Here is a 24183-nt window from a genome sequence, read left to right as displayed (position 1 = left end):
AGAGGATGCTGAAAGAATTCTGTAACTAATGCATTACTGCTAGTTTTTCATAAACACTTAAACCCCACTAAAGATATTTCAAAGGCTCATTATAAGCGTTTTTAAAATATATCTTTTGATGGAGTGTGTAATGTAAATTGCTTTGTCAATTGCACAGTATTTAACTGTAATATGAACTGTACCATGCTGATGGACTGTTTTGCAGTATGTTACTAGCTACGTTTCCATTCACCTATTTTTATGCACATTTTGTTAACGCTCATAAAAAAACACTTGTTGGAAATAGGGTTAGGCGATGTTGACCAATTTGGCATTGTAAGATGTCTAAAGTGAAACATCGCGATGGACGATGGCATCATCGTCGTAGGCGGAGGTGAATAAATTATTTATGAATAATTAATTAACTCACAACGAATGAATTATTTGTAGCCTACCGTTTCAACTACCAGACCCGCATGGTCTTTGTTTTACACATAATACAAATCATAAATAAATAAAGATAAGTTAAACACAAATTACCACCTGTCAATCTTTTTTTTTCCGCGGGACTCTGGCATAAATAGGCAAGGCGAACTTGGTCGGTAAAAAAGGTGCCCCACCAACAGTATCTGAGGTTTTCACAAAAATTACTAAGTACAAGTGTGAAAGTGAAAGACTGAGGCAATGTACTGACGCTGTGGCACGTTACCTGATAGATTCAAAAGACCAAAGAGATCGTTTGATAGAGACAAGATTAAATAGATATATCACGTTTAACAACTATAGTGAGACGCGATCCAGCGGTACATCCTTGATGACCTGTCCAATGTACACTACTGTCTGAAGCTCAGACGAGCGCATGATAGCGTGTGTGGCTGTGTGTGCATGGTCACGTGATGTGCGATTTTAGCGGACGGAGGGCTGTTGCTAGATAAACCACAGTGTGGAAGTGGATCATTTTCGTTCTAAAATGCCATTATAAAACAAAGATCTATTAGGGTTTTTTCCTAAGTGTGTATTTTTCGCGATCGGGTTTGCGACGGGGGTGGGGCGGAGGATCGGCGATGCCGGCTCAGCATCGTGTTGTCTATCGGTTATCGGCGATGGACGATCGTCTATCGGCCCAACCCTTGTTGGAAATGCCAAGATGAGCATAAATTTTGAAAATGCACATAAAAACATAAGGCAGCGCATAACTGAGTTGGATAAACTTTTAATTCGATGAGAAAAGATGCGCATAAATTGCGATGAAAACACTTTTACCAAACAAATTCTAGTATGCGCATTAAAAAAAGTTATGGGATTTTGTTGTAAGAGATCATGTGATTATAAAAATGTGTGAATGGACAAACCAGCAGGCTGAGCACATTTTAAAACATCTGAAATGTTGTTTTGGTCATTCTAAAACGCCAGTATTAGTGTTATTATATTAATGACCTTCAGAACTGTGAAGAGCACCTGTGGTCCATGTCTGATGCATTCAAACACCATCATCGCGTGTCGGGATTGTCTTCTGAGGGAGAGGGGTCTGGCTGCAGACTCGGTGCAGATGCAATCTGAGCTGCATCCAATGCTTTTTAATGTGTTTACCTAACCCCACCCCTAACCATACCCCTCACAGCGACATCACTAGCTCCATTGAGTGCATTGTGTCTGGTATTACATCTCTGAGTGATGCAATCTCAGCTTGCATCATAAAGGCTGCATCCAGATACTATTGTTCTGAGGTGCAAGTCATTTATTAAATAAAGGAAAGATTCACGCCGCTTATCCTACCGCAAGAAATTCTGTTTATACTTTTGATATTTGGCGCCAGTTAATCAGGAAGTAACGATTTTGTTCGCTTTGACTACTTGGATGGAAACGCTGCTTTATTCGCATGTCTTTTATGTAATATTCCAGTTATGCACATACATTTAATTTGCATCTTTGGATGGAAACATAGCTACTGTATTTTAAAGTTGCATTGTGGAAAAATACAGGATATTTTACAGTAAAGATATACATACAGTTGTGTAAATAAATATGTAGCAAGGTAAATGGTGCTATAAATTGAAATACAGTATTTTTTGCTGTAATTGATTTACAGTAATTTATTGTTGAACTGCTGGCAATAAGTTACTGAAGATTCTACAGGAAATTGCTAACAGTGCTGACTGTAAAAGCAATGTTTTAAAGATCAAATTGCACAATAAATAAAGCTCCAGTATTGTCTCCTAAAACAAAAGAATCGATTCTGAATTGCCAATTGGGTCACCAGCAATGCAGTTTCACTTTCATAAGTGATCCACATTGATCTGTAACACATTTACATTGGTTGCATGCCCTCAAACAACATTTACTTTGACCCTCTCTCAAACTCTTTAGTGGGTTTGTATTTTTTTCAACATCATCAGCATTTATTGTCCAGACAAAAAATAATAAATTTAATAAATAAATGCAATTCTTCACAAATACTGCCGTTATAATTACTGAAGCTGCAAAATGAACCTCTTACTTTCTGTACGTTGTCTCCACACTTTGTTGTTTATGATGAGAGAATTTGCATGCATGCAGAATTTGGTCACTGAGGATGCACACTCAACAAAACGTTCGTTTTTTCAGCACAGACTGCAATTGGTTGCTCCTTGTTTTTAGTAGCTCAACAGGAACATATGTGATTGCTTATTACTGTCAGTGCTGAAATGAACAACAAGTGCAAAGACATTAGATACAACATGCCAAGAATTTACATTTTTCTTTCACATTTTCACTTGTGTGCTTTTAGACCCTGGATAGATGCCAGTCTGTTGCAAGCCATCTAACACAAAGATATATATTTAATCCAACACAAAGATAAATATCTATTACGCTATTTAAATGTATATCTTTGTGTTGGATGGCTTACACTTTAAATATTGATCTACAAAAATGTACAAAGGTGAGAATATTGGCAGATAATTCCACTGTGGCAACCCCTGATAAAGAAGGGAGATGTTTACAATGTTGAGGTCTACCTATTATTTCACATGACACAATCACTTTTAGTTAGGACAAGAACCAATGAGATTTCACAATGTATGGGTCTTCCTTCTGTTCTATTGTACACAACATTTTTATTAGTCTGTGACTAAAATACCCACAAGTTTTTTTTACTGTTTGAACACATGAAACTTTCTCGCACTGGTGACAGTTTAACTAATAATCTGTCTAGGTTCACAGGTTCACAGTTTAGCTTAGATGAAGTGAAAATCACATTCTTTATGACTGTAACTCAAATACGATTCATTAAAATATATAAAAAAAATTATGATTCTTTGATTTTTAAATTGATCAGAAAATCGTAAAAATGTATTACTGTTTCCACAAAATGTTTAAGTAGCACAGTTGTTTAAACATCGATATTAAAAAGAAAAAGAAGAAGAAAAAGAAAAGAAAATGAAAAAGAAGACAAAAAGTTTTTGAGCAGCACATCAGAATATTAAAATGCTTTCTAAATGATCATGTGACTCTGACGACTGCAGTAAAGGCTGCTTAACCCATTAACATGCATCGTAACCACCTGGTCGACCTTTTATCCATAGGCTATCCATAGGCTTATTACTATTTATCAGAGTTCATTCATTCATTCATTCATTCATTTTCTTGTCGGCTTAGTCCCTTTATTATTCCACGGTCGCCACAGCGGAATGAACCGCCAACTTATCCAGCACGTTTTTACGCAGCGGATGCCTTTCCAGCCGCAACCCATCTCTGGGAAACATCCACACACACTCATTCACACTCATACACTATAGACAATTTAGCCTACCCAATTCACCTGTACCGCATGTCTTTGGACTGTGGGGGAAACCGGAGCACCCGATTTATCAGAGTTGTGTCAGTATATTATTTAATGCACGTGTGGCCCAAAAAATTATTTTCAAGGCATGCACCTTAAAGGGTTTTAATATTCAGGTGTTTTATTCACCAAAAGAGCAAAAAAATTCAGCGTCGGTCTTTAGAGACTTTTGCTCTGATGCAACATTTACAAAACCTTACCAGCTCTAAAGTTTGTAATCATAGTAAGTACTGCAAATATTTGTGCATACACTTTGTATGTACTTTAATGATTGATTATTAATTCTAATCTGTTTGGCACATTATGTCACTCTTGCAGCTTACATCTCTGATCATTTCAGTTCAATATATGTGTAGTAAAAAAAAAAATGTACACGGTACCTAAATATTCTGTCTTACTAATTAACCAAACAATACATCTACAATATTTTGATATCTATTATTTTAGAAACTAGGAAGTGGACTCACTGAACTTCTAGATATTTCCAGCGAGTGTTTAAATGGGCTTAGAGTTTGTGTTTGGCTTGTGTGTGTTCAATCTGCCCATGGAGCACCGACTCGGGATTCAGCTGCGCGACACAGGGCTGCTTTCCCACAAAGAGCTTTAGAGCAAAGACAGAGACGAACAATCGCTTTTGCATTAGGCGAAACACTCTGGCACAATCAATATCCTGTTTGTGTGCGAGTGCGTGATGGTGCTCAGGGGATGTGGCTTGTTGCATGCACACGTGTGTTATGGCAGGCAACACGACTGAGTGTAATAGGAAAATGGAGAGAAACAATGGAGGAAATCTATAAGAGCTGCTGAAAAGAGGTGCATTTCGTCCATCCTTTCTTATTATTCTCCACTTGTTCTCTTCTTTCCCGTTTAATCCTTGTCACTTGTTCGCAGTCTCTCTCTCTCTCGCTTCACCTCTTTCTCTTCCCATCTGAGTGTGTCCTCTGTTGCTCATCTGCATGTAAAAATCCTCCTCACTTTCTCTTTCTGTTTCTACAGATGACTTTTAGCGAGCCAGTGGAGTAGAGGATCTCTCACATCCCACCTGCAGTCATGAATGGTAAGAACGCAGCACTTTTTTTTTGTGCGTCATAGGCATGAATCCTATTTAAATCCATTACTGTTTACCTTTGTGTGTTTTAAAAACCCATTACGCTTTTTTATTTTGTGAAGGACAAAAGAAGATGTTTAGCAGAATGTCCATGCTTCCCTTTTCACTTATAAAGCTATGACTGTCATGCTGGTTGCATTTGTCCTATTCAGATTGTACACACTAAAACTTTAAAACACCTGATAGAAGCATACATTGTGTAAAAGGCCCTATTGCATTGCACAGCTCCAAAAAAGGTTCTGAATTTACAGTTTGTCTGTGAGATTGTGTATTAACCTATCAACATCTTTATACATGATTTTTGGAATGACTTTCTGTGGGTGAAAAAATGTTTTAGTTGCATATTATTGTTTAATGTAAACACTGTCATTTATAGTTTTTATTAACATGTTAAAAATATCACAGAAACGTAGTGCATAACATGGAAACCATGCTGCAGACTAATTCCTTGATCCTTTTATGGTTCGTTTTGTCATTTTTGCAGCTTGACAGCTGGTTCCCATTCATTTTATACATCAGCACACAATAAATATCTTCTTTTGTGTCCTGCAATAAAAGTCATGCCTACAACACGAGCCTCAGTAATGAGAGCAGTTTTAATTTTGGGTGAACTATCCCTTAAAAAAGGAGGAAGAGGCAATGGGGAATAATTTAAGCACAGCTCATTTGGCTTGTGTGCTGAATCGCTATACTATAGCACATTTGCAGAATTGCACTATGATGAAATCTTCAGAGGTTCTGGTATTCTTGTAGAATATTTTATGAGTGAACAGAATGTTATCAGAATGTTCACATTTTTTAGATTCAGCGCAGTGTTTGTACAAAACACACCCAGCTGAAAGTTGCTAATGACTGCTTCCCTATTGATATAGGCACAGGCTAATATTTACTTAACTTCCATGAAGGATTTTGCGCATGAAGATTTTATATATGTGTAGCACTTTTGTAAAATCACTTATAAAAGTTCACTGTTTAACCTTGAGGAGCTATTTCTTTTTCTTTTTATATTTTAATTTTATTTTAAGTTTACACTCAGAAAATACAACAACAACAATCACACAAAAAAATACCTCAGTAAATTAAAATATGTTATGATCATCCTCTAATTAATTTTGTCAGGAATACATCACACCTCTTAGCTTATTTATAAGATTTGTATTTTTTTTTCTTTCAAGAAAGATCTCTGCCCTTTTCATTAATGTGTGCGTGTGTTATTTATATTTTATGTATATTTATTTAGTTGCTTTGACAATTCTTGTAAGTGCTAATGTTGTTGTTGTGTGTGTGGGGGGTGGGATGGGGGACTGAGGGTTTTTGAATGTTCTTGTTAACCCTTAGTTATTGGTAAAAAAAACTGTAAATTTTTAATATTATGGGTTTTTTTTGTAGAAAAAAAACAAAAAACAAAAAAAAAAGTTATGATCTCTCTTCTTATTCCCCAATCAACATATATCCTACTGCACCACATTTTAGGAACAATTTAAAGGGAAACACTTTCAGAAATCTTGTATTTATCTTTTAATAAACATTTGTGCTAATCTCAACCTTAAATTTTGTTTTATAACTGTAATTTTCATGTTTTGTCAATGATGTTTATATTATTGTTATAAAAGAAAAGATCTGTTGATACTTCTGTTAAATTTTAACAATTTAAAAACACATTTTTTACATCTGCTGAGGAGTCATAGTACAGTTGTAGTCAGGTATATCATAGTACTTAGATAGTACTTATCATAGTACTAATACCATAGTATTTGATGTATACCATAGCTTCTGACACATTTACAGATTTGTTACGCCCTTTAGAGGGTAAAATACCATCACAGACACACTTTCAGCACAATAACCTCATTTAATCCAGCACACAGCGTTGTTTTTGATGTTTAATAAGTTTTGTCTTAAAAATAGCCTATAAAAGCCCAAGACCAAGAAAGCAAACTGTCAACACATAGTGATTCTTCGAATAAAACCATCAAATTTCAAATGTGTAAATCACTTTTATGGTATGTCTAAAGACTTGATTTTACCATCAGTGCTTTGTAAGTGAAATCTAAGCAAGATGTCTACCAGATTTGCTGATTGAGACCGCATTCGGCTGTGGTTCAAGTCAGTTCCCACTAATGGTTTGATTAAATATTTATCTCGCTGATGAGCTAGAGAGAAAGAGTGCAGCCAATAGCTAGCACTAGAGTTTGTTTAATATCTTGCTGTGTTTTCTTATGTGGCTTTAAAGTAAAGCTGAACAAAATTTATGCTTAAATTTGTAACTTTAAAAAAATCCAAATAGAGATTATCAGGTCTGTTTGTTGAAAGCAGCGTCAGGATGATGGTAACAGTAGGAAAGTTGAGGTTGCAGATTTGTAATGCTAATAATTAGCTTCTGACTAAATTGTGTATATTTGATGCCAAAGAGCTAAATCACCTAAAATAAATGCTTTCAGCAGTGTGAGAATATTTATAGGACTTTGTTCTCTCTGTACGTGTGTATGTGTCTGCATGCTTATTTTCTCCTTGTTCGCATTCATTTGTTTAGAAGCTAATCCTCTTAGCACTTTAGGGAAATGGCTGCGTCTTCACAGTTTAGTCAAGCAAGAAAAGCACAGTAAATAAATAGATATTGTTTGCTTTGAACATTTGGTATTTTGGGATATTTGCAACATAATTTTCTGTGCTTCTATAAAATTACATTTTTCAGTTTGTAGGCTCAAATTGGCAGAGTTGTATCTTATAAGCGCTAATGCTAAATAAGCACAAAAGCATGCTACCTCTTGAAAACAAAGACTTGCAGTGCACTTCAGTAGCTGAATGGACCTAAATTAGAATTAAACCTCAACGTTTCACCTTTTGTCCGGAAGGTATCAAAAATACACAAAAATAAATGACCACACAGACTCTCCGATTCCCACACCATCATACTCTGTTGTCATGTTTCAGTGTTAGGAGACCTGATTATGAAACCGTTTGTCCTTGAATACAGCGTAAATAGTAAAACTAAACTGTTGTGTTATGAAGCGGACAGGAGACAGAGGTAAGGAAACGTTAGGGTGTTTATTGAATGACAACAAGGAGCACATGAAGGATAGCCAGGAGGATCAGGAATGATGTTGGGGTCTTTTCCTCCGTGGCTGGGTAACAGGAATACACGAGGATGGACAGCACACACCAGATACAGCTGACAGAGGATGACACAGACTTGGAAGGACTGGAAGACAGGACGATTCGGGAGGACCAGGAAGACTAGGAGGAATACAAAGAGAACAGGTAAGTAAATCGTTTGTTTAGCTGAGGATGACTACGCTGAGTGGTCGCTCAGTTGTCCGCTTTCGTCGAGACGAGCCCGGACAATGAGCGACTGGAGTGCTGTGCTTTTATCTGGTGCTCGTGAATGTGATGCAGCTGTGTGCTCATTAGAAGTCAGGTGATGGTGATCTTCGTGAGTGGGGGTCGTGAGAGCCTGACCAATCCATGACAGTACCCCCCTCCCCAGGGCCCGCTCCTGAGGGCCGACACCTCCGACGCCGTGGTGGTCTCCCTCTGCCTCTAGGCGCTGGGAACTCAGGGTGGCTCTCATGAAACTCCACCATGAGACTAGGATCGAGAATATCAGCTCTGGGAACCCATGTCCTTTCTTCGGGGCCGTACCCTTCCCAGTCCACCAGGTACTCCAACTGGCCACCACGACGTCGGGAACGCAAGATCTCCTTCACTGCGTAGACGGCTCCTTCTTCTAGGAGCAGTGGAGGAGGGGGTTCCTCTTCGTGGTCAGGCTCTGTGGAGGGAAGAACAGGATCGTGATAGGGTTTCAGGAGTGATACGTGGAATGTAGGGTGAATACGGTAGTGAGAGGGTAATTGTAGTTTGTAGGTGACGGGGTTAACCTGTTCCACGATGGTGAAGGGACCAACAAATCGGGGACTTAACTTGCGAGAGGGCAGTCGCATGCGTATGTCCCGGGTGGATAGCCACACCTTTTGTCCGGGTGTGTATCTGGGTTCTTCAGACCTTCTTCTATCGGCGGTTACCTTGCTTCGACGGACTGCCCTCTGCAGATGTTGATGAGCCTCGTCCCAGACTCTCTCGCTCTCCCGGAACCAGTGATCCACTGCGGGGACATCAGATGGTTCGCCATCCCAGGGAAAGAGCGGTGGTTGGAAGCCCAGGACGCACTGGAATGGCGTGAGTCCGGTGGAGGGTTGCCGCAGTGAATTTTGGGCATATTCTGCCCAGCCCAAATACTGGCTCCAGGAGCTCTGGTGACCACTGCAGAAGGTCCTCAGGAACCGTCCCACCTCCTGAATCTTCCTCTCTGTCTGCCCGTTGGTTTGGGGATGATATCCAGAAGAGAGGCTGACGGCCACACCTAGGAGCTTGAAGAAGGCTTTCCATAGACGTGAGATGAACTGTGGACCTCTGTCCGACACAATATCTTCTGGAATACCAAATGACCTGAAGACTTGATTAAAGATATTGTCGGCTGTTTCAAAGGCTGTGGGAAGACCTTTCAGAGGGATTAGTTTGACAAACTTTGAGAATCTATCTACTATGACTAGAATACAGGTATTACCTTCTGACGAAGGGAGATCAGTGATAAAGTCCACTCCTAGGTGTGACCAGGGACGGTTCGGAATCGGCAAGGGATGGAGCTTTCCAGCGGGTAGATGACGTGGGCTCTTGGATTGGGCACAGTCCTTACAGCCCTGAACATATTGCCTCACATCCCTTGCCATGTTTGGCCACCAGAATCGTTGGGATACTAGCGAGAGAGTATTGTTGATCCCTGGATGTCCAGTGCCTAGCGAGGTATGTAAGGAGTGGATCAGATCTACCCGGTGTTCAGGTGGTATGAACTGCCGATGAGGAGGGCATCCCGGCGGAGCAGGGGCTTCCGGAGTGGCAACGACTGGAGGAGCGTTCCAGGTGATCGGACAAATGGAGATGTGTTCGGGAAGAATCTTCGTTGGGAGTTCTTCATGATCGTGATGCTCGTGTAAACGAGAGAGAGCGTCTGCTCTTAGATTCTTGGGTCCTGGACGATAGGAAATGGAGAAATCAAAACGTGAGAAGAAAAGTGACCATCTGGCTTGACGTGGACATAGTCTCTTGGCCTCTTTGATATATTGGAGGTTTTTGTGATCTGTGATCACCTGGAACGGATGTTTGGCTCCCTCCAACCAGTGACGCCACTCCTCCAAGGCTAGCTTGATTGCTAGCAGCTCCCTGTCTCCTATGCTGTAATTCTGCTCCGCCGGGCTCAACTTCCGAGAGAAATAGGCACAGGGATGCAGTCGGGGCGGTGTATCATGATGTTGAGATAATACTGCCCCGACGCCGGTGGTGGATGCGTCCACTTCCACCACGAAAGGAAGATTTGGGTCAGGATGAGTCAGGAGTGGGGCCCTTGTGAACTCCTTCTTAAGAAGGCGGAAGGCTGCGGCTGCTTCTTTGGTCCACTCCAGTCCTTTGGGTTTACCCTTGAGGAGATTAGTGAGAGGTGATGTAATCCTGCTGTAGTCCTTGATAAACCGTCTATAAAAGTTAGCAAACCCAAGAAACCTCTGGAGCTCCTTAATGGAAGTGGGTTCTGACCAGGATAGAACAGCCTCAATTTTCTTCCCATCCATACGTATACCGGTTTGATCAATGATGTATCCCAAGAAATGAATCGACTTCTGGTGGAATGAGCATTTCTCCGCTTTGAGGTAGAGGTGATGTTCTCTCAATGTGTGTAGGACCTCCGCAACGTGTTGGCGATGTTCGGCCTCACTCCGGGAGTAAATGAGGATGTCATCTATGTACACTATTACAAAGTGGTGAAGAAACTCCCGGAGGACTTCATGAATGAAGTTTGGAATACGGAGGGGGCGTTGACCAGACCGTAAGGCATGACCTCATATTCATAGTGGCCAGTAGGGGTCACGAATGCTGTCTTCCATTGGTCCCCCTCACGTATTCTTATCAGATTATACGCGCTGCGGAGGTCCAATTTAGTGAAGACTTTAGCTTCTCGGAGCTGTTCCAAAGCGGCTGGTACCAGAGGAAGGGGATATCGGTATTTTACTGTACCGTTATTTAGGACCCTGTAGTCGATGCATGGACGCAGCCCTCCGTCCTTCTTGGCCACAAAGAAGAAGCTTGAGGCGGCTGGTGATTTTGAGTGACGTATGTACCCCTGACTCAGAGCCTCCCTTATGTAATCTTCCATTGCCTGATTCTCTGGAAGCGAGAGCGGGTAGATCCTACCTCTTGGCAACTGGGCATCTGGAACTAGGTCGATCGCGCAGTCCCATGGCCGATGCGGCGGTAGCTGGGAAGCTCTCTTGGGGCAGAAGACATCATGAAAGGAGCTGTACTCCTTAGGAATGTGGATAGACTGCTTCTCAGGAGGGCTCTCGACCGATGTTGCAAACAAAGAAATGGGGTTCCGACCTTGAAGAGGGAGATTTGGAAAACAGGTAGGTGTACATCCAGATCCCCATTTCTTTATCTCTCCTGTGCCCCAAGAGATGATGGGATCGTGCTTCACCAGCCACGGGCGCCCTAGAATGATGTCCATATTTGCACCCTCCAGAACCAGAAATTGAATCCTCTCTTGATGTAACAGCCCCACTTGAAGAAGGATGTCTTCGCATTGTCGATGGATACGGGTCGAAGATCGAGTGCACTGGGTTATCGGTTGTATCTGGTATATATGCGAGGACGCCTCAGTACGGAGGTGGAGTTGACGACAGAGGGATTGGGAGATGAAGTTCCCTGCTGACCCGGAGTCGATGAGGGCTGTGACAAGGAGAGAAATAGAGGCAGTAGTTATTTGTACGGTGGTAGTAAGTGGTTTACATTGTTCAATATTCGTACTGAATACACTCACTGAAGTCCGAATGGGACGAAGGGGACACTCCATACGGGTGTGTCCACTGACACCGCAGTATAGACACAGACCCCGGGTCAGCCTCCTCTGTCGTTCCGCTGATGTCAGTCTTCCAGACTCTATTATCATGGGTTCTGGTTCTGGAGAGGCTGTTGACTCAGGCGATTGGAGGAGTGCAGACGAGGGGGTGATGGTGTCCTGTTGATAGGAACGGAGACGATCGGAACATCGGAGAGAATGTTGGATGAATCTCTCCAGACCCATTGTATCATCTAATGTGGCCAGCTGGATTCGGAGAGTGGGTTCCAAGCCGAGCCGGTACGTGGTCAACAACGATCTCTCATTCCATCCACTTGCAGCTGCTAGAGTGCGAAACCGGAGAGCATATTCCTGTGTAGATAGAGTACCTTGCTTTAGATGATACAGCTGCTCTCCAGCGGCTACTTCCCCATCAGAACGTCCAAACACCTCTTTGAAATACTCCGTGAAGGTAGTGATGGAATTCATGACCGGCCCGGCTTGGTTCCAGATCGTCTCAGCCCATTTAAGTGCAGGTCCAGAGAGTAGTGATACGATGTAGGCGATCTTTGACTTATCTGTGGGATATAGAGAAGGTTGCATTTCGAATATGAGGGAACATTGTAACAGAAAACCATTGCACTCCCCCGCTCCGCCTGAGTAGGGCGCTGGTCGGGCCATGGGACTGGAAGGAAGGGCCGAAGAAGAAACTGTGGAGGCGGAAGTGCTCGGTGCTGGTGGTGCGTTGGAAAGTGGAGCTGGTGGCTGTAGAATCCGCTTCAACTGGTCCACCAGCTCTTGAAAGTGATCGAGGGTGCTCATGTTGTCGTCGTTATGGGTCCGGGCTTCTGTTATGAAGCGGACAGGAGACAGAGGTAAGGAAACGTTAGGGTGTTTATTGAATGACAACAAGGAGCACATGAAGGATAGCCAGGAGGATCAGGAATGATGTTGGGGTCTTTTCCTCCGTGGCTGGGTAACAGGAATACACGAGGATGGACAGCACACACCAGATACAGCTGACAGAGGATGACACAGACTTGGAAGGACTGGAAGACAGGACGATTCGGGAGGACCAGGAAGACTAGGAGGAATACAAAGAGAACAGGTAAGTAAATCGTTTGTTTAGCTGAGGATGACTACGCTGAGTGGTCGCTCAGTTGTCCGCTTTCGTCGAGACGAGCCCGGACAATGAGCGACTGGAGTGCTGTGCTTTTATCTGGTGCTCGTGAATGTGATGCAGCTGTGTGCTCATTAGAAGTCAGGTGATGGTGATCTTCGTGAGTGGGGGTCGTGAGAGCCTGACCAATCCATGACATGTTGTTAATTTAATAAGATTATAAGTTTAAACATTTTTCCTCAGAATAGTCCCAATATCAGCTCCCCCACAAATATAAATATAAGGGATGCTCCGATCAGGATTTTTGCAGCCGAGTACCGATTGTTTGTCATGGTGATCGACCGGTACTGAGTACCGATTTTGATGCTTCAAGCTTTATAATGCATTTTTCAATGCCTAGAAAGGAACCAAAAACATAGTCAAAATAAGTCCATGTGATATAAGTGGTTCAATCATAATTATATGAAGCTGCGAGAATACTTCTGTGCGTAAAGTAAACAAAAATAACTTTATTTAATGATTTATCCATGGGAGGATCAGAAAGCTCTTGGATTAAATCCAAAATATCTTCATTTGTGGATAATTAATGACAGAATTTCAATTTGTGGGTGAACTAAACCTTTAAGCAGCAGTAAGCCTCACAAAAACTTAAAATTGATTGATTTAAAACTGCTTGAACTTTATTAAAACTGTTTGCACTAATATATTGTGTTAACTACACTTTGTTCATTTTGTGCTTTTGTTCTTTTGTTTATTGGTCTTAGAGATAAGCCTGCTGTAAAAAGTGTCACAAACATCCTGAAAAAATAATCTTGTTAAAATATATTTCTTAAAATAAAAGTATCGAAAAAAGTATCGTTCGGAACCGGTATCGAATTCAGGGTATCGGTATCGGTATCGAAAATTTTGGAATGATACCCAGCCTTAGAGAATAAATTAAGTATGCAACATATAATCCCTTAAACACGTGTCTTATAACCATTTAGTGTGCATGGCCAGAAGCAGCTTTACAGAAAATAATATGACAGATATAAAAATTGGGACAAACACTGCAATTTGGAAACATTGCAAATGATGAAAAAAAAATTCAACATGTCTGAATCAAGAAAAAGTTTGAAGTGCCTAATTGATGCATAAGAATTTAAATCGCACACCTATAAATCCATTAATCTTTTACCAAAAGGAAATATGTTTAATTTCTGTGTGGAGTTTGCACATTCTCCCCATGTTCACGTGGGTTTCCTCCAGGTGCTCTGGTTTCCCCCACAAGCCCAAAGACATGTTGTGAATTGGGTAAGCTAAATTGTCCGTAGTGTATGTGTGTAAAGGAGTGTGTATGGGTGTTTCCCAGTGATGGGTTGCAGCTGGAAGGGCATTCGCTGAGTAAAACATGCTGGATAAGTTGGTGGTTCATTCCGCTGTGGCGACCCCAGATTAATAAAGGGACTAAGCTGAAAATGAATGAATGAATGAAATAGGTCTATAAAATTCTGTTTATTACAATAAGTGTATTACAAGAAGTTATTATATTAACTAATCTTTTTAAGTTTTATCTAATAAGTTTTGGCCTAAATAAATGCAAGACCATTCAAATATTTTCAAATACAATAGCTGCACTTGCAACAAAGAGATAAAGATGTAAAAACAGGTCGCTTGCATCTGTATATATATTTTAGCTGCTGTGATGCGAGCGCATCGATCGCTCAAGCCCCCATGCATTATTTACCTCCTCACGTGTTGTGGCTGCTATAGGCTATGCATAATATACGGGAGCGCATGTGCGTCCTCCTCTGCTTGTAAACTCATAAACAAACACCTGCAATCAGTTCATGAGATCGACCAGATTGGTGAGTACCAATCGAGTCATTAAATGCGATTATCAGCCGATACCAATCTTCAACTGATTGATCGGAGCATCCCTAATAAATATTTCCTGTATCCTGCTTATAGGCTAACTAGTTTATAATTTTGCATTCATCCATGTGTGTCCTTGTAGTTTAATCATCGCATCATGTGCCATGTGTCAGTTTTTAGAATTCAGCATCAGTGAAACATTTTCAAAAGTTGTTCAGAAAACGTTTGTTAGAAGTTTGCACCTTCTTTTAGGCTAAAGTGCTAATTATGTACTTTTTATGTAATTTTGACATCCTTCAGGGGGATAAAGAATGAATTGGGGCGTCAAACCCTCCCAACTCCACTGTAATTCGCATCCTGGTTTGAGCCTGATTTTATGGCGATGAGTTCATTTGGAAAATGTGGTTGTCACTCCCGTAAGTAACCACAATATGTAGTAACGCAATTGTAATGCAATCGTAATAATAACTCACAGGCTTGACCGACAACTCTATTCTGCTGATGTGTACTGTAAATGTGGTCACAGAATCATATATTTCAAATATAATGACTATGTATTTCTTTAGAGATTAGCCTTTATTAAATAGGAAAGACATTTTTTAGTGCACCTACAGTACGTTGAGTCATTAATGTGTTATTTTGTTCTATTAAAAAGCTGCTCAGTTGCTTAAGTGCAGGCCTGTTATCTAAAACAAACTTTTTTTGTTGTTGAATGGACTAAATTTCTGTTAAGAAAGACATCACATTATTTAATAGACCTGTGCTTAATTAATCATGATGGCCTTTTTCTGAATCTCAGAGCTGCTGACTGTGCAGCAAACATGAGCTGAAAGTAGTGTATGTGTCCCCCCTAGAGAGAGAGAGAGAGAGAGAGAGAGAGAGAAAGAGAGAGAGAGGAAGAGAAGAAACTGTTAGTGTGTACTAACATTTGCCCCTTTCTCTCATCAACTAAGAAAGACTGCAATTAGCCTTTTCTTGAGACATAATTAGTATTATGTGCAATAGCATATTATTTTTTTATGAATAATTAATAGCTTAAATAAATAAATAAATAAATAAATAAATAAATACATGTATCTTGTTTCGAAAAACTATGGCAATTTGAGCCTACTGCAGCTGTGGTCAGATCTGCTAAATAGCTGTATATTTCAAATGAAGCACTGTCTGAACCTATTAAGAGCAGTGTCAAAAAATGCCAGCAGCTGATAAAGGCTCGCTTTCAGCACTCTATGCGAAAGCTGTGTTGAGATTGACCCACTTTGAGCACGTTAAGTGTCATTTACACTGACATTTTTGATGGATCTTCGCCTGCTGCCTCTAAAAGACACCATGCTCGACAATAAATACTGAAGAGTTATTAATGGGGCTGTCATTCTATTAAAAATGTGAAACATGCAGCCTCCCTCCAGTAAAACACCTCTAATGCCTGGATTATACAAGTCAAACAGCTTTCGCCAAAGCAACAGACAACATCTCGCAGAGAACTGGCAGGAACTTCAAAACCCAGAAAGTGGAAAAACAACAGTTGATCCAGAAAGAGATTTGTGAAGACAGGACGGGATAATCAAAATAAAAATCTCTTTCATTTTCTGTCCCTCTCATCATCACAGGTGGCTTTTCTATTTGGGCTATAACTCCAGAGGAGAGGGGGAAACATGACAAACAGTTTGACTCGCTGGCTCCCACCCTGGGATATTTGTCAGGTAAGAAAGAGCACAGATAGTATGAAGGTTTAAGATCAATGAGATTTCATCCAAAATTGAAAATTCTGTCATCATTTACTCCCTTCACTTGTTTCTTTTTTATGTTTAAAATAAAAATAAGTTATTTATTTAGGAGTTATTTATTTATTTAAAGGGCGGAAAGGGCTGTTTGGACAGAACTGTGTGCAGGTATAGCGTGTCCACAGTCATATTGGAGTAATATAAAGACAATAAGTCTCTTTTTTTTATTTCCTGACATAAAAATAGGATCCAAATCCCTCACATTTTGAGGTCCACCGCAATGTGACATTGTGTGTGTGGTTTCCCGGCCCACCGAATTGATTAACAGCTGTGTATTAACATGTCGCCATAGTAACGCATATAATCATTTGAACAAGTCAGGGCGTGTGCAAAGCAACTAGGATTAAAAGATCTGTTCAGCTCTCTGTGATCATCAATCTTCATCAAATGTGATAAAGTAGGAGTTTTACAAAATTAAAACGTTTTTTAAAACAGTGCATGTTTGTAATGAATTACAGAGATTTTATCGTCTTTATCACTACAGCCGCGTGTCAGAACAATAATAAAAGACGACGCATCAATCCCAGTTTGTGGACATTAAATCAGGTTTATTTTGTACATTAACATAATGGATGTCCATACAGCAGTGGATATTAACATGTATCCTGTCACATTTACCATGCAAAAACAGTGCAAAGTTAAACATGTGTGCAGTGTGTGTGCGTGAACTTTAAGACGACATTGTATGTGACTCTTCTTTGCAGAAACTCATCGTTGCAGAAAGGCTTGAATTAACTCCACAACAAATACATCAAATAATCATTGAGAGAGTTCTTATTGTAGTATTTCTCACAAACATTACGGGAGATCTGCTTACTTTATGTCTGTCACTGTGCTGTTTTTCTGAAGCAGCCAAGGCGGAGATTGAGGCACACTCTGACATGCATGTGGGAACGGTGGGCGGGGAGAACTAGCATTAAAGGCTCAGGCAACAAAAACAGCTACATTGTGTTCAGAGCAGAAAATCACGAACTTCTGAAAGGTCTAATAAATAATCTGATGGTGTTTTGATCTGAAATTTTACAGACATATTCTGGAGACACAAAAGACTTATTTTAAATCTTGAAAAAGGGGTACAATAGGTGCCCTTTAAAACAAAAGGTGTAATTTATTTAGAGGTTATTTTGAAAAATGTTGGGAACCAGTAACCATTGACTTATATTGTATATTTTTCTCCTACTATGAAAAAACAGTTTCTTCAGAATATATTTCTTTGTGTTGAAAGGTTTGACACAACCTTCTGTGTCAATCTAAAAAAAGAAAATATATAAAGTTTGCAGACCACTTAAAGTAAATAGAAGTGCTAATAAAAGTAAAGTAAAATAGTCAATATTTATTTTGAGGTGAAATGTCTCTTGAAATGATCAAAATTGATATTAAAGCCATGTATGATGTTATTTTTGAAATAATTGCTATGAGAATTTGCATTTTCTAGTAATTCCAGAACAATTTCCACAAAAATATTAACTAGCACCACTGTTTTTTTGTCCTTGATATTAATAAGAGGCATTAATTGAGACGCAAATTAGCAGAATAATTTCTGAAGATTAACGTGACACTGAAAACTGGAGTAGTGAGAGCTGAAAATACACCACAGGAATATTTTAAAATATACTAAAATAGAAAAACATTTATTCATTTACTTTTCGGCTTAGTCCCTTTATTAATCCGGGGTCACCACAGCGGAATGAACTGCCAACTTATCCAGCATGTGTTTTACGCAGCGGATGCCCTTCCAGCAACAACCCAACACTGGGAAACACCCACACTCATACACTACGGCCAATTTAGCTTATTCAATTCACCTGTACCGCATGTCTTTGGTCTGTGGGGTAAACTGGTGCACCCAGAGGAAAACCCACGTGAACATTGGGAGAACATGCAAACTCCACACAGAAATGCCAGCTGACCCAGCCGAGGCTCGAACCAGCGACCTTCTTGCTGCCCACGGTGCCATCACGATGCCCAAAACAGAAAGCATTCACTGCATAATATTACTTTTTTGTTGTCGTTTTTGAAAATGTAAATCATTTCACTTAAATGCTAAAGCCTGTGTCTGTATTCTGCAATTATACGTTAACATCACTAACATTTCATTTCTTTCTAGGAGATCAAGCAAGAAAGTTTTTCCTGCAATCTGGTCTTCCCACATCGGTCCTGGCAGACATCTGGTGAGTGTACACATACACAAACACACCCTTAATGTACACTTAATCCGGTTCTACTTTTCTTCAAACGTCTTGCCCTTCCTATTTCTTTCTAAAATGTGAAATACATTGCTTTAAATTTGAAAACCATGTTAAATAAAAGAAAATTGACCTCCTTGTGCGTATTTTTAACTCCACATGTATGCAGGATTTGTGTTTGTGTGCATGTATGTTGTGTTTTCTATGACAAGGCTGCATCTATCACAATAGCATTGTGAAATGAAACTTGTGGGACAAAGTGCATTTGTAGCCACATACCTCTCTGGAGGGTGGAGGTTCCCAAAAGCAACCTCTTCCTGTCTGCGGTTAGTCTACTGATGTAAACACTGTCGCCCATCCACAAACAGGACGTAGATTTGCTGATGCAGGATGCAGAGTGTTTGATGTCAAAAAAATGTTCATAAATAAATAGGGTTACATAACAAAGATCTGAACTCACTGTAATACTGCTTTGTCATCACACACCAAGCGGGCATCTCCGCTGGGATTGTAATAGCAATTAGTGCCCTGTAAGCCACGTTTGATGAGAATGGCTGCTTCCTTTCTTTCAGGGCTCTGGCGGACATAGGAAAGGATGGGAAGATGGACAGATTGGAGTTCTCTATTGCAATGAAACTAATTAAACTGCAGCTGCAGGGTCAGCCACTTCCGTCCAGCCTGCCGATCATCATGAAGCAGACGCCCACCCCTGTGATGACGTCATCAGCACGCTTCGGTAAGAGTGAACGTCTAAGTGAGCTTTGTTTGCTTTGTGGTTGGTTTGTTAAGGCTCATATTAACTTGTGAGTAAAGTGATGTTATTTTAGGATATATGTTATCATTTTTTATATGAAATATGTCAATTCATGATGTTAAAACTCATAAATAAATAATAAATAATAAATCAGTGTTGTTTTTATTCATATTTTTTTTAAACACTAAAACAACCAGAATTCTATGGTCATTTGGAACGTTCACATAAGACATTACCCAATAGATTTTGTTTTTGTATTGTAAGCTTATATTAAAGGGGTGGTCCAGAGTGTATTTTAAGGCTTTGTTTTGTTTATAAGATGTAAAGCTCATGTGCTCATGCTTCATTTGTAAAAAATCAAGCCATTTTTTCATATATCTTACTGTGATTATATACCGCTACTCAGGTAACATGAAAACGACTATCATATTTCCTAGTTCCTCCGAAAGGCCAAGAGGCTCTGATTGGTCAGCTAACATAATGTGCTGTGATTTGCGAATCCACATTATCAGGTAAAGCGTCACGCCCCTACAAGTATGCGCTTATGCGCTGTGTAAGCAGTCAGTCAGAGTAGCTGTCAGCCGAATTAGTTTTAGCCTGAATCAGACAAAAAATGACACAGAGGACACAGCTGAACCTCACGCCTGCTCTCTTAAATAAAATCTGACAAGTGTCTTTCACATATATTCGGAATAAGCATGTGTAAGTACTATAAAACATTCACATATCTTTTGTGAGATTGGTGTTTAAGATGTAAAACCTATGGAAAGTGGTCGCATAGAGAGACACTGCAGCACTGGTGAAGATTGTGGCTGTGTTCAGGGGTTTGATGGATAAATGTGAATTTGTAGCTAAATTGTTAACTGTGCCAAGCAGCATATCCCATTGTTTGCATCCTTCTTTACATCCTTGCTACAACATATTGTTAAAGCTAGAAACTGTGCATGTAATAGATCCATTTTAAAAAAATAAAAATACTTACAGGTTGTGGCTCACAATCCACAGCTTTGTCTATTCTAGTTGGAGCTGCTTCTTCTTTGAGGAGTTTTTATCCCAATCCAGCACTGAACTGGGAGAGATTGTAGAAGCTGTCCTTTGTCAAATGCTAGCTATATATATTTTATAATTCTCTGAATATAATTAAAATGAAAATAAGCATTTCTCTCTTTGTGTCGTGTCCTTTGGAAGCCCAAATACAGAAACAAAATAAGCTCTGAGGAAATAGCTGCGTTTGGATGACATTTTAACTTTCTTTGCCATAACATTGCCTCGCCTCTGGCCACGCCCCTTTGCTGTGCAGGGTGTTTATTGCGCAAACCTAAAGTGTTTGAGATGTCACTAACCCAGATGTATTTTTTTGTAGTCCCCAAACTTCATTCGCTGTAGGCTTTGCTAAGCTAACTCTGTAAAAGCCAATGTCTCCGTTTGTCTTGAACTTTGTGCGTATTACATTCAGACATGTAACTAAAGTTTAAAATATCATAGTGAACCACTCTTTTAAGATTTTATAACTAATCTTTGAATCTTTTATCTTTTATATTTTATAGTCATTATTCTGAAAATATATATTTTTTGTAATATAGCTTATAATTGTTTATTAATAAGTTACTAGATCACCTGTGAAGGTTCTTATCTCATTTCGTTTGGCAAGTGGGAGAGCAATGTTTTTTTACTGCAGTTAAAATGCTTCTGCTTTTGAAATACATGTATGAGGCAAAGTTATGTTTTTTTTCAGAAAGTTATGTTTTGTTAGCACAAAGTTGCTTGGCAACAGAGGCAAGCATATTCAAAGGCATGGGAAAAAGCTGCATATGCTGAAATGCATACAGTCCATTTGACTTTTATGTCAATGCTAGAATGAAATATACACATATTTAGGAAAAGTCAGTGTACTGTAGTTCTATGGGGTTTATTGCAAAGTTATCAAATTAAATTGACTGCCTCATAGTTCAAGTGTTAATCAAAGCTCATATGAAATAAAATGTTGGTATTAGCTAAAAACAAAGCAAACTAATTAAAATCCAAAATCAAGCATAAATGCTTAATATGAAAATATACTAATGAATGTGATTCAAGATTAGATTTTCTACATTTACTATTAAGTAAATGTTTTTTATTAATCCAAACAGAATACCATTGTTAAATATAATCTGTGGAAAATCTCTTATTAGAATTTAGTTTTTTTCATGAGCTAGTACTTATAAATAAATAAATCACCTAATAATTAGTATGGCACCAATAAATTGTATAGAAATTAGGGCCTCACAATACTGGAAAATTCCTAACATTGCGATATTTTTTTATTCTGCAATATACTGTATGTTGCTATATGAATACAATTACACTATGCCTTGAATAACTATTTAGAATGAATTTATATTGATTGGGATGATTCTGTGGGGAGTGAATTTGCATAAAAATATAATAAACAATCTACAAGCATATACATTCAATAAATAAAAAGATACCAATTAAATAAACAGCATTTTATTGTTTTCTGAGAAGTCTAACTGAATTCAGCTATACAGTATTTGAATAATGAAATGTAAAATAATACTGCATAGTCTTCGTTGTATAAACAATTCAAAGTTACAAGTGCTGCAATTTCTAATGCCTGAATGCTTTTAAAATCCTAATACAGTCACAGCTCTCAAAAACACTTGCGAAATGATCAATTATAATCCAGACTTGACATCACATATTCTTCGATGTGACTTTTGCGAATGAACACATTGCGATGTGGATGCTGAAACGATATATTGGGCAGCCCTAATAGAAATGATATCAGATAATCTGTTTTTATTTCAGGTATGGGCTCCATGCCAAATCTCTCTGCCATGTCGGTGATGCCCATTCTAACACCCGTTCCCACATGCCCTGTCATGGCCCCTTTAGTTCCTGTGCCCACCCTGATGTCTGGGCCACTGCCTCAGATGCCCAACTCTATCAGTGTGCCAGCCTTACCTAATGGCAATGCAACTCTCCTCACACCAACACCAGGTTACTCCCTCAATTATGAATACACAGTTGTTTTTACTCAGATGATATAATGAAATAATTTTTATAACATGTAAGAAAAGTCAGTGTACTATAGTTAGATGTGTTTTATTATAACAATGTTATTAAAATTCAACATTTAACATGACTTCCAATTCTGCATATTCAGCTTTTTGCACAGATAGACAAGTATGCATGTACCATTAAATAGTGAGACTCAAACATGGATAATTGCTTAATCTAGAACTCAGTTACAAAATTTGAATGTGCTTTAAATAATTCCCTTTTTATTTATCTTTCCAGCATTCCCAGTGTCCAGTGGTTTAAGTAAATCTCACTCACTCTTGGACCTTGGCTCTAGCAGGTGTGAACCATACATACTATAAGTTCAACGTCCATGTTTGTACTGGAATATGGGTGTAGTATCTGTTGCATGCACGTGTTTAAGTATGAGAACGGAAGAAGACAGTGATTTTCTTAGAATTGCACTCTTAGGCACTCTGCTGCACTGGGCTTGTTTTGCCAGTGCTAGAAGTTTGTAGTAAATAAGATTTTGTTTGCTGACAGAGTGGCTGAATAGCGCAGCTGTCTCCTTCTATCTTAATAGGATCTTGTTAGGCTTCCTCCGAGAGTCATTCAGCCTCCTTGTGGTGGTTCAGGAGCCTGTAATAAACTCACTAATACCTGCTCAGTGCCTGTTAAAAACAAATTTGTGTCCAGGGCTGGGTGATCTACAGAATATATTGCTTATGTTGCAATGATTTTACTGTATTTTTTATTTAGCCATTAAGTTTCTGTGTCCATGAAATTCCTTCATTTCAGTGAATCATTAAGAAGACTATTCAGCAATTGACCAGTGTCAATTCTGACTTGTGTCATTCACTTAGAAGTGTTCATCCAAATATTTTAGGAAAAATATATGCTGGTTATAATTGCTATATAAAATACATTATAAATATAAATATTTAAAACGCAGTGTTGAAATTTTGCTCTAAATGATAGTCAAGGAATCTAATTCAACTAAATTTTAGGTTGAATTAGCCAGATCTTCTTATTATGTTGATTTTTTTTTTTTTTAGATCATAAACCCTAAAACGTGTTTTGAATGCTATTGCCAACAATGGTTATTTATGGCAGCACAATGCTCTGTTTACTTGAAGAATGCCAGCATCTAGAGGAAACATTAGTCTGAATAGTATGTTTAGGTGTAGGGTTGCAGAACCAATTTTTTTTTCTTTAGTCAAACATTGATGTCTTGAATTTGAAGCACAAATATATATTGTCTCCAAAGCAAATTGATGGACAGAGACTTTTAAATGCTATTTTGCAACTATTTAAATGCACAGTATGTAAATTTAGCATATTCACAAACAAAGCCGTTTTTTTAAACGTCAGTGTGGAATCATGGTAGTTGTTACACTGTATGGGCTCTATTTTAACGATCTAGGCGCAAAGTCTAAAGCGCATGGCGCAAAAAAGGTCATGTGCGAATCAACTTTTACTATTTTAAGGACAGAAAAATACTATCTGCACCCCTGGCGCATGGTCTAACAGGGTTGTGCTTATTTGCTAAATGAGTTATGGGTGTGTTTTGAGCATAACGTGCATTAAACCAATCAGAGTCTCGTCTCCCATTCCTTTTAAGAGTTAGTTGCGTCACGCGATGACACATTTGCTATTTACATGGTGGACTTTGCC

General features: G+C 39.2%; 1 protein-coding gene across 1 annotated transcript in view; it reads left to right on the top strand.

Moving 5' to 3' along the window:
- itsn2a (intersectin 2a) overlaps positions 1-24183 on the top strand; it is a 104090-nt gene that overhangs the window by 23751 nt on the left and 56156 nt on the right. Inside the window, exons 2-7 of the mRNA XM_056480838.1 lie at positions 4796-4856; positions 16375-16467; positions 18656-18719; positions 19307-19470; positions 22297-22488; positions 22789-22849. Of these exons, the coding sequence (XP_056336813.1) occupies positions 4850-4856; positions 16375-16467; positions 18656-18719; positions 19307-19470; positions 22297-22488; positions 22789-22849 (581 nt within the window). The 5' untranslated portion in view covers positions 4796-4849. The remainder of the gene's footprint in view (positions 1-4795; positions 4857-16374; positions 16468-18655; positions 18720-19306; positions 19471-22296; positions 22489-22788; positions 22850-24183) is intronic.

This window comes from Danio aesculapii, chromosome 20 (genome assembly GCF_903798145.1).
Source record: "Danio aesculapii chromosome 20, fDanAes4.1, whole genome shotgun sequence".
In the NCBI taxonomy this organism is placed as follows: Eukaryota; Metazoa; Chordata; class Actinopteri; order Cypriniformes; family Danionidae; genus Danio; species Danio aesculapii.
The sequence above is the reverse complement of the archived record's forward strand: the minus strand, read 5'-3'. Positions and strand labels throughout refer to the sequence as shown.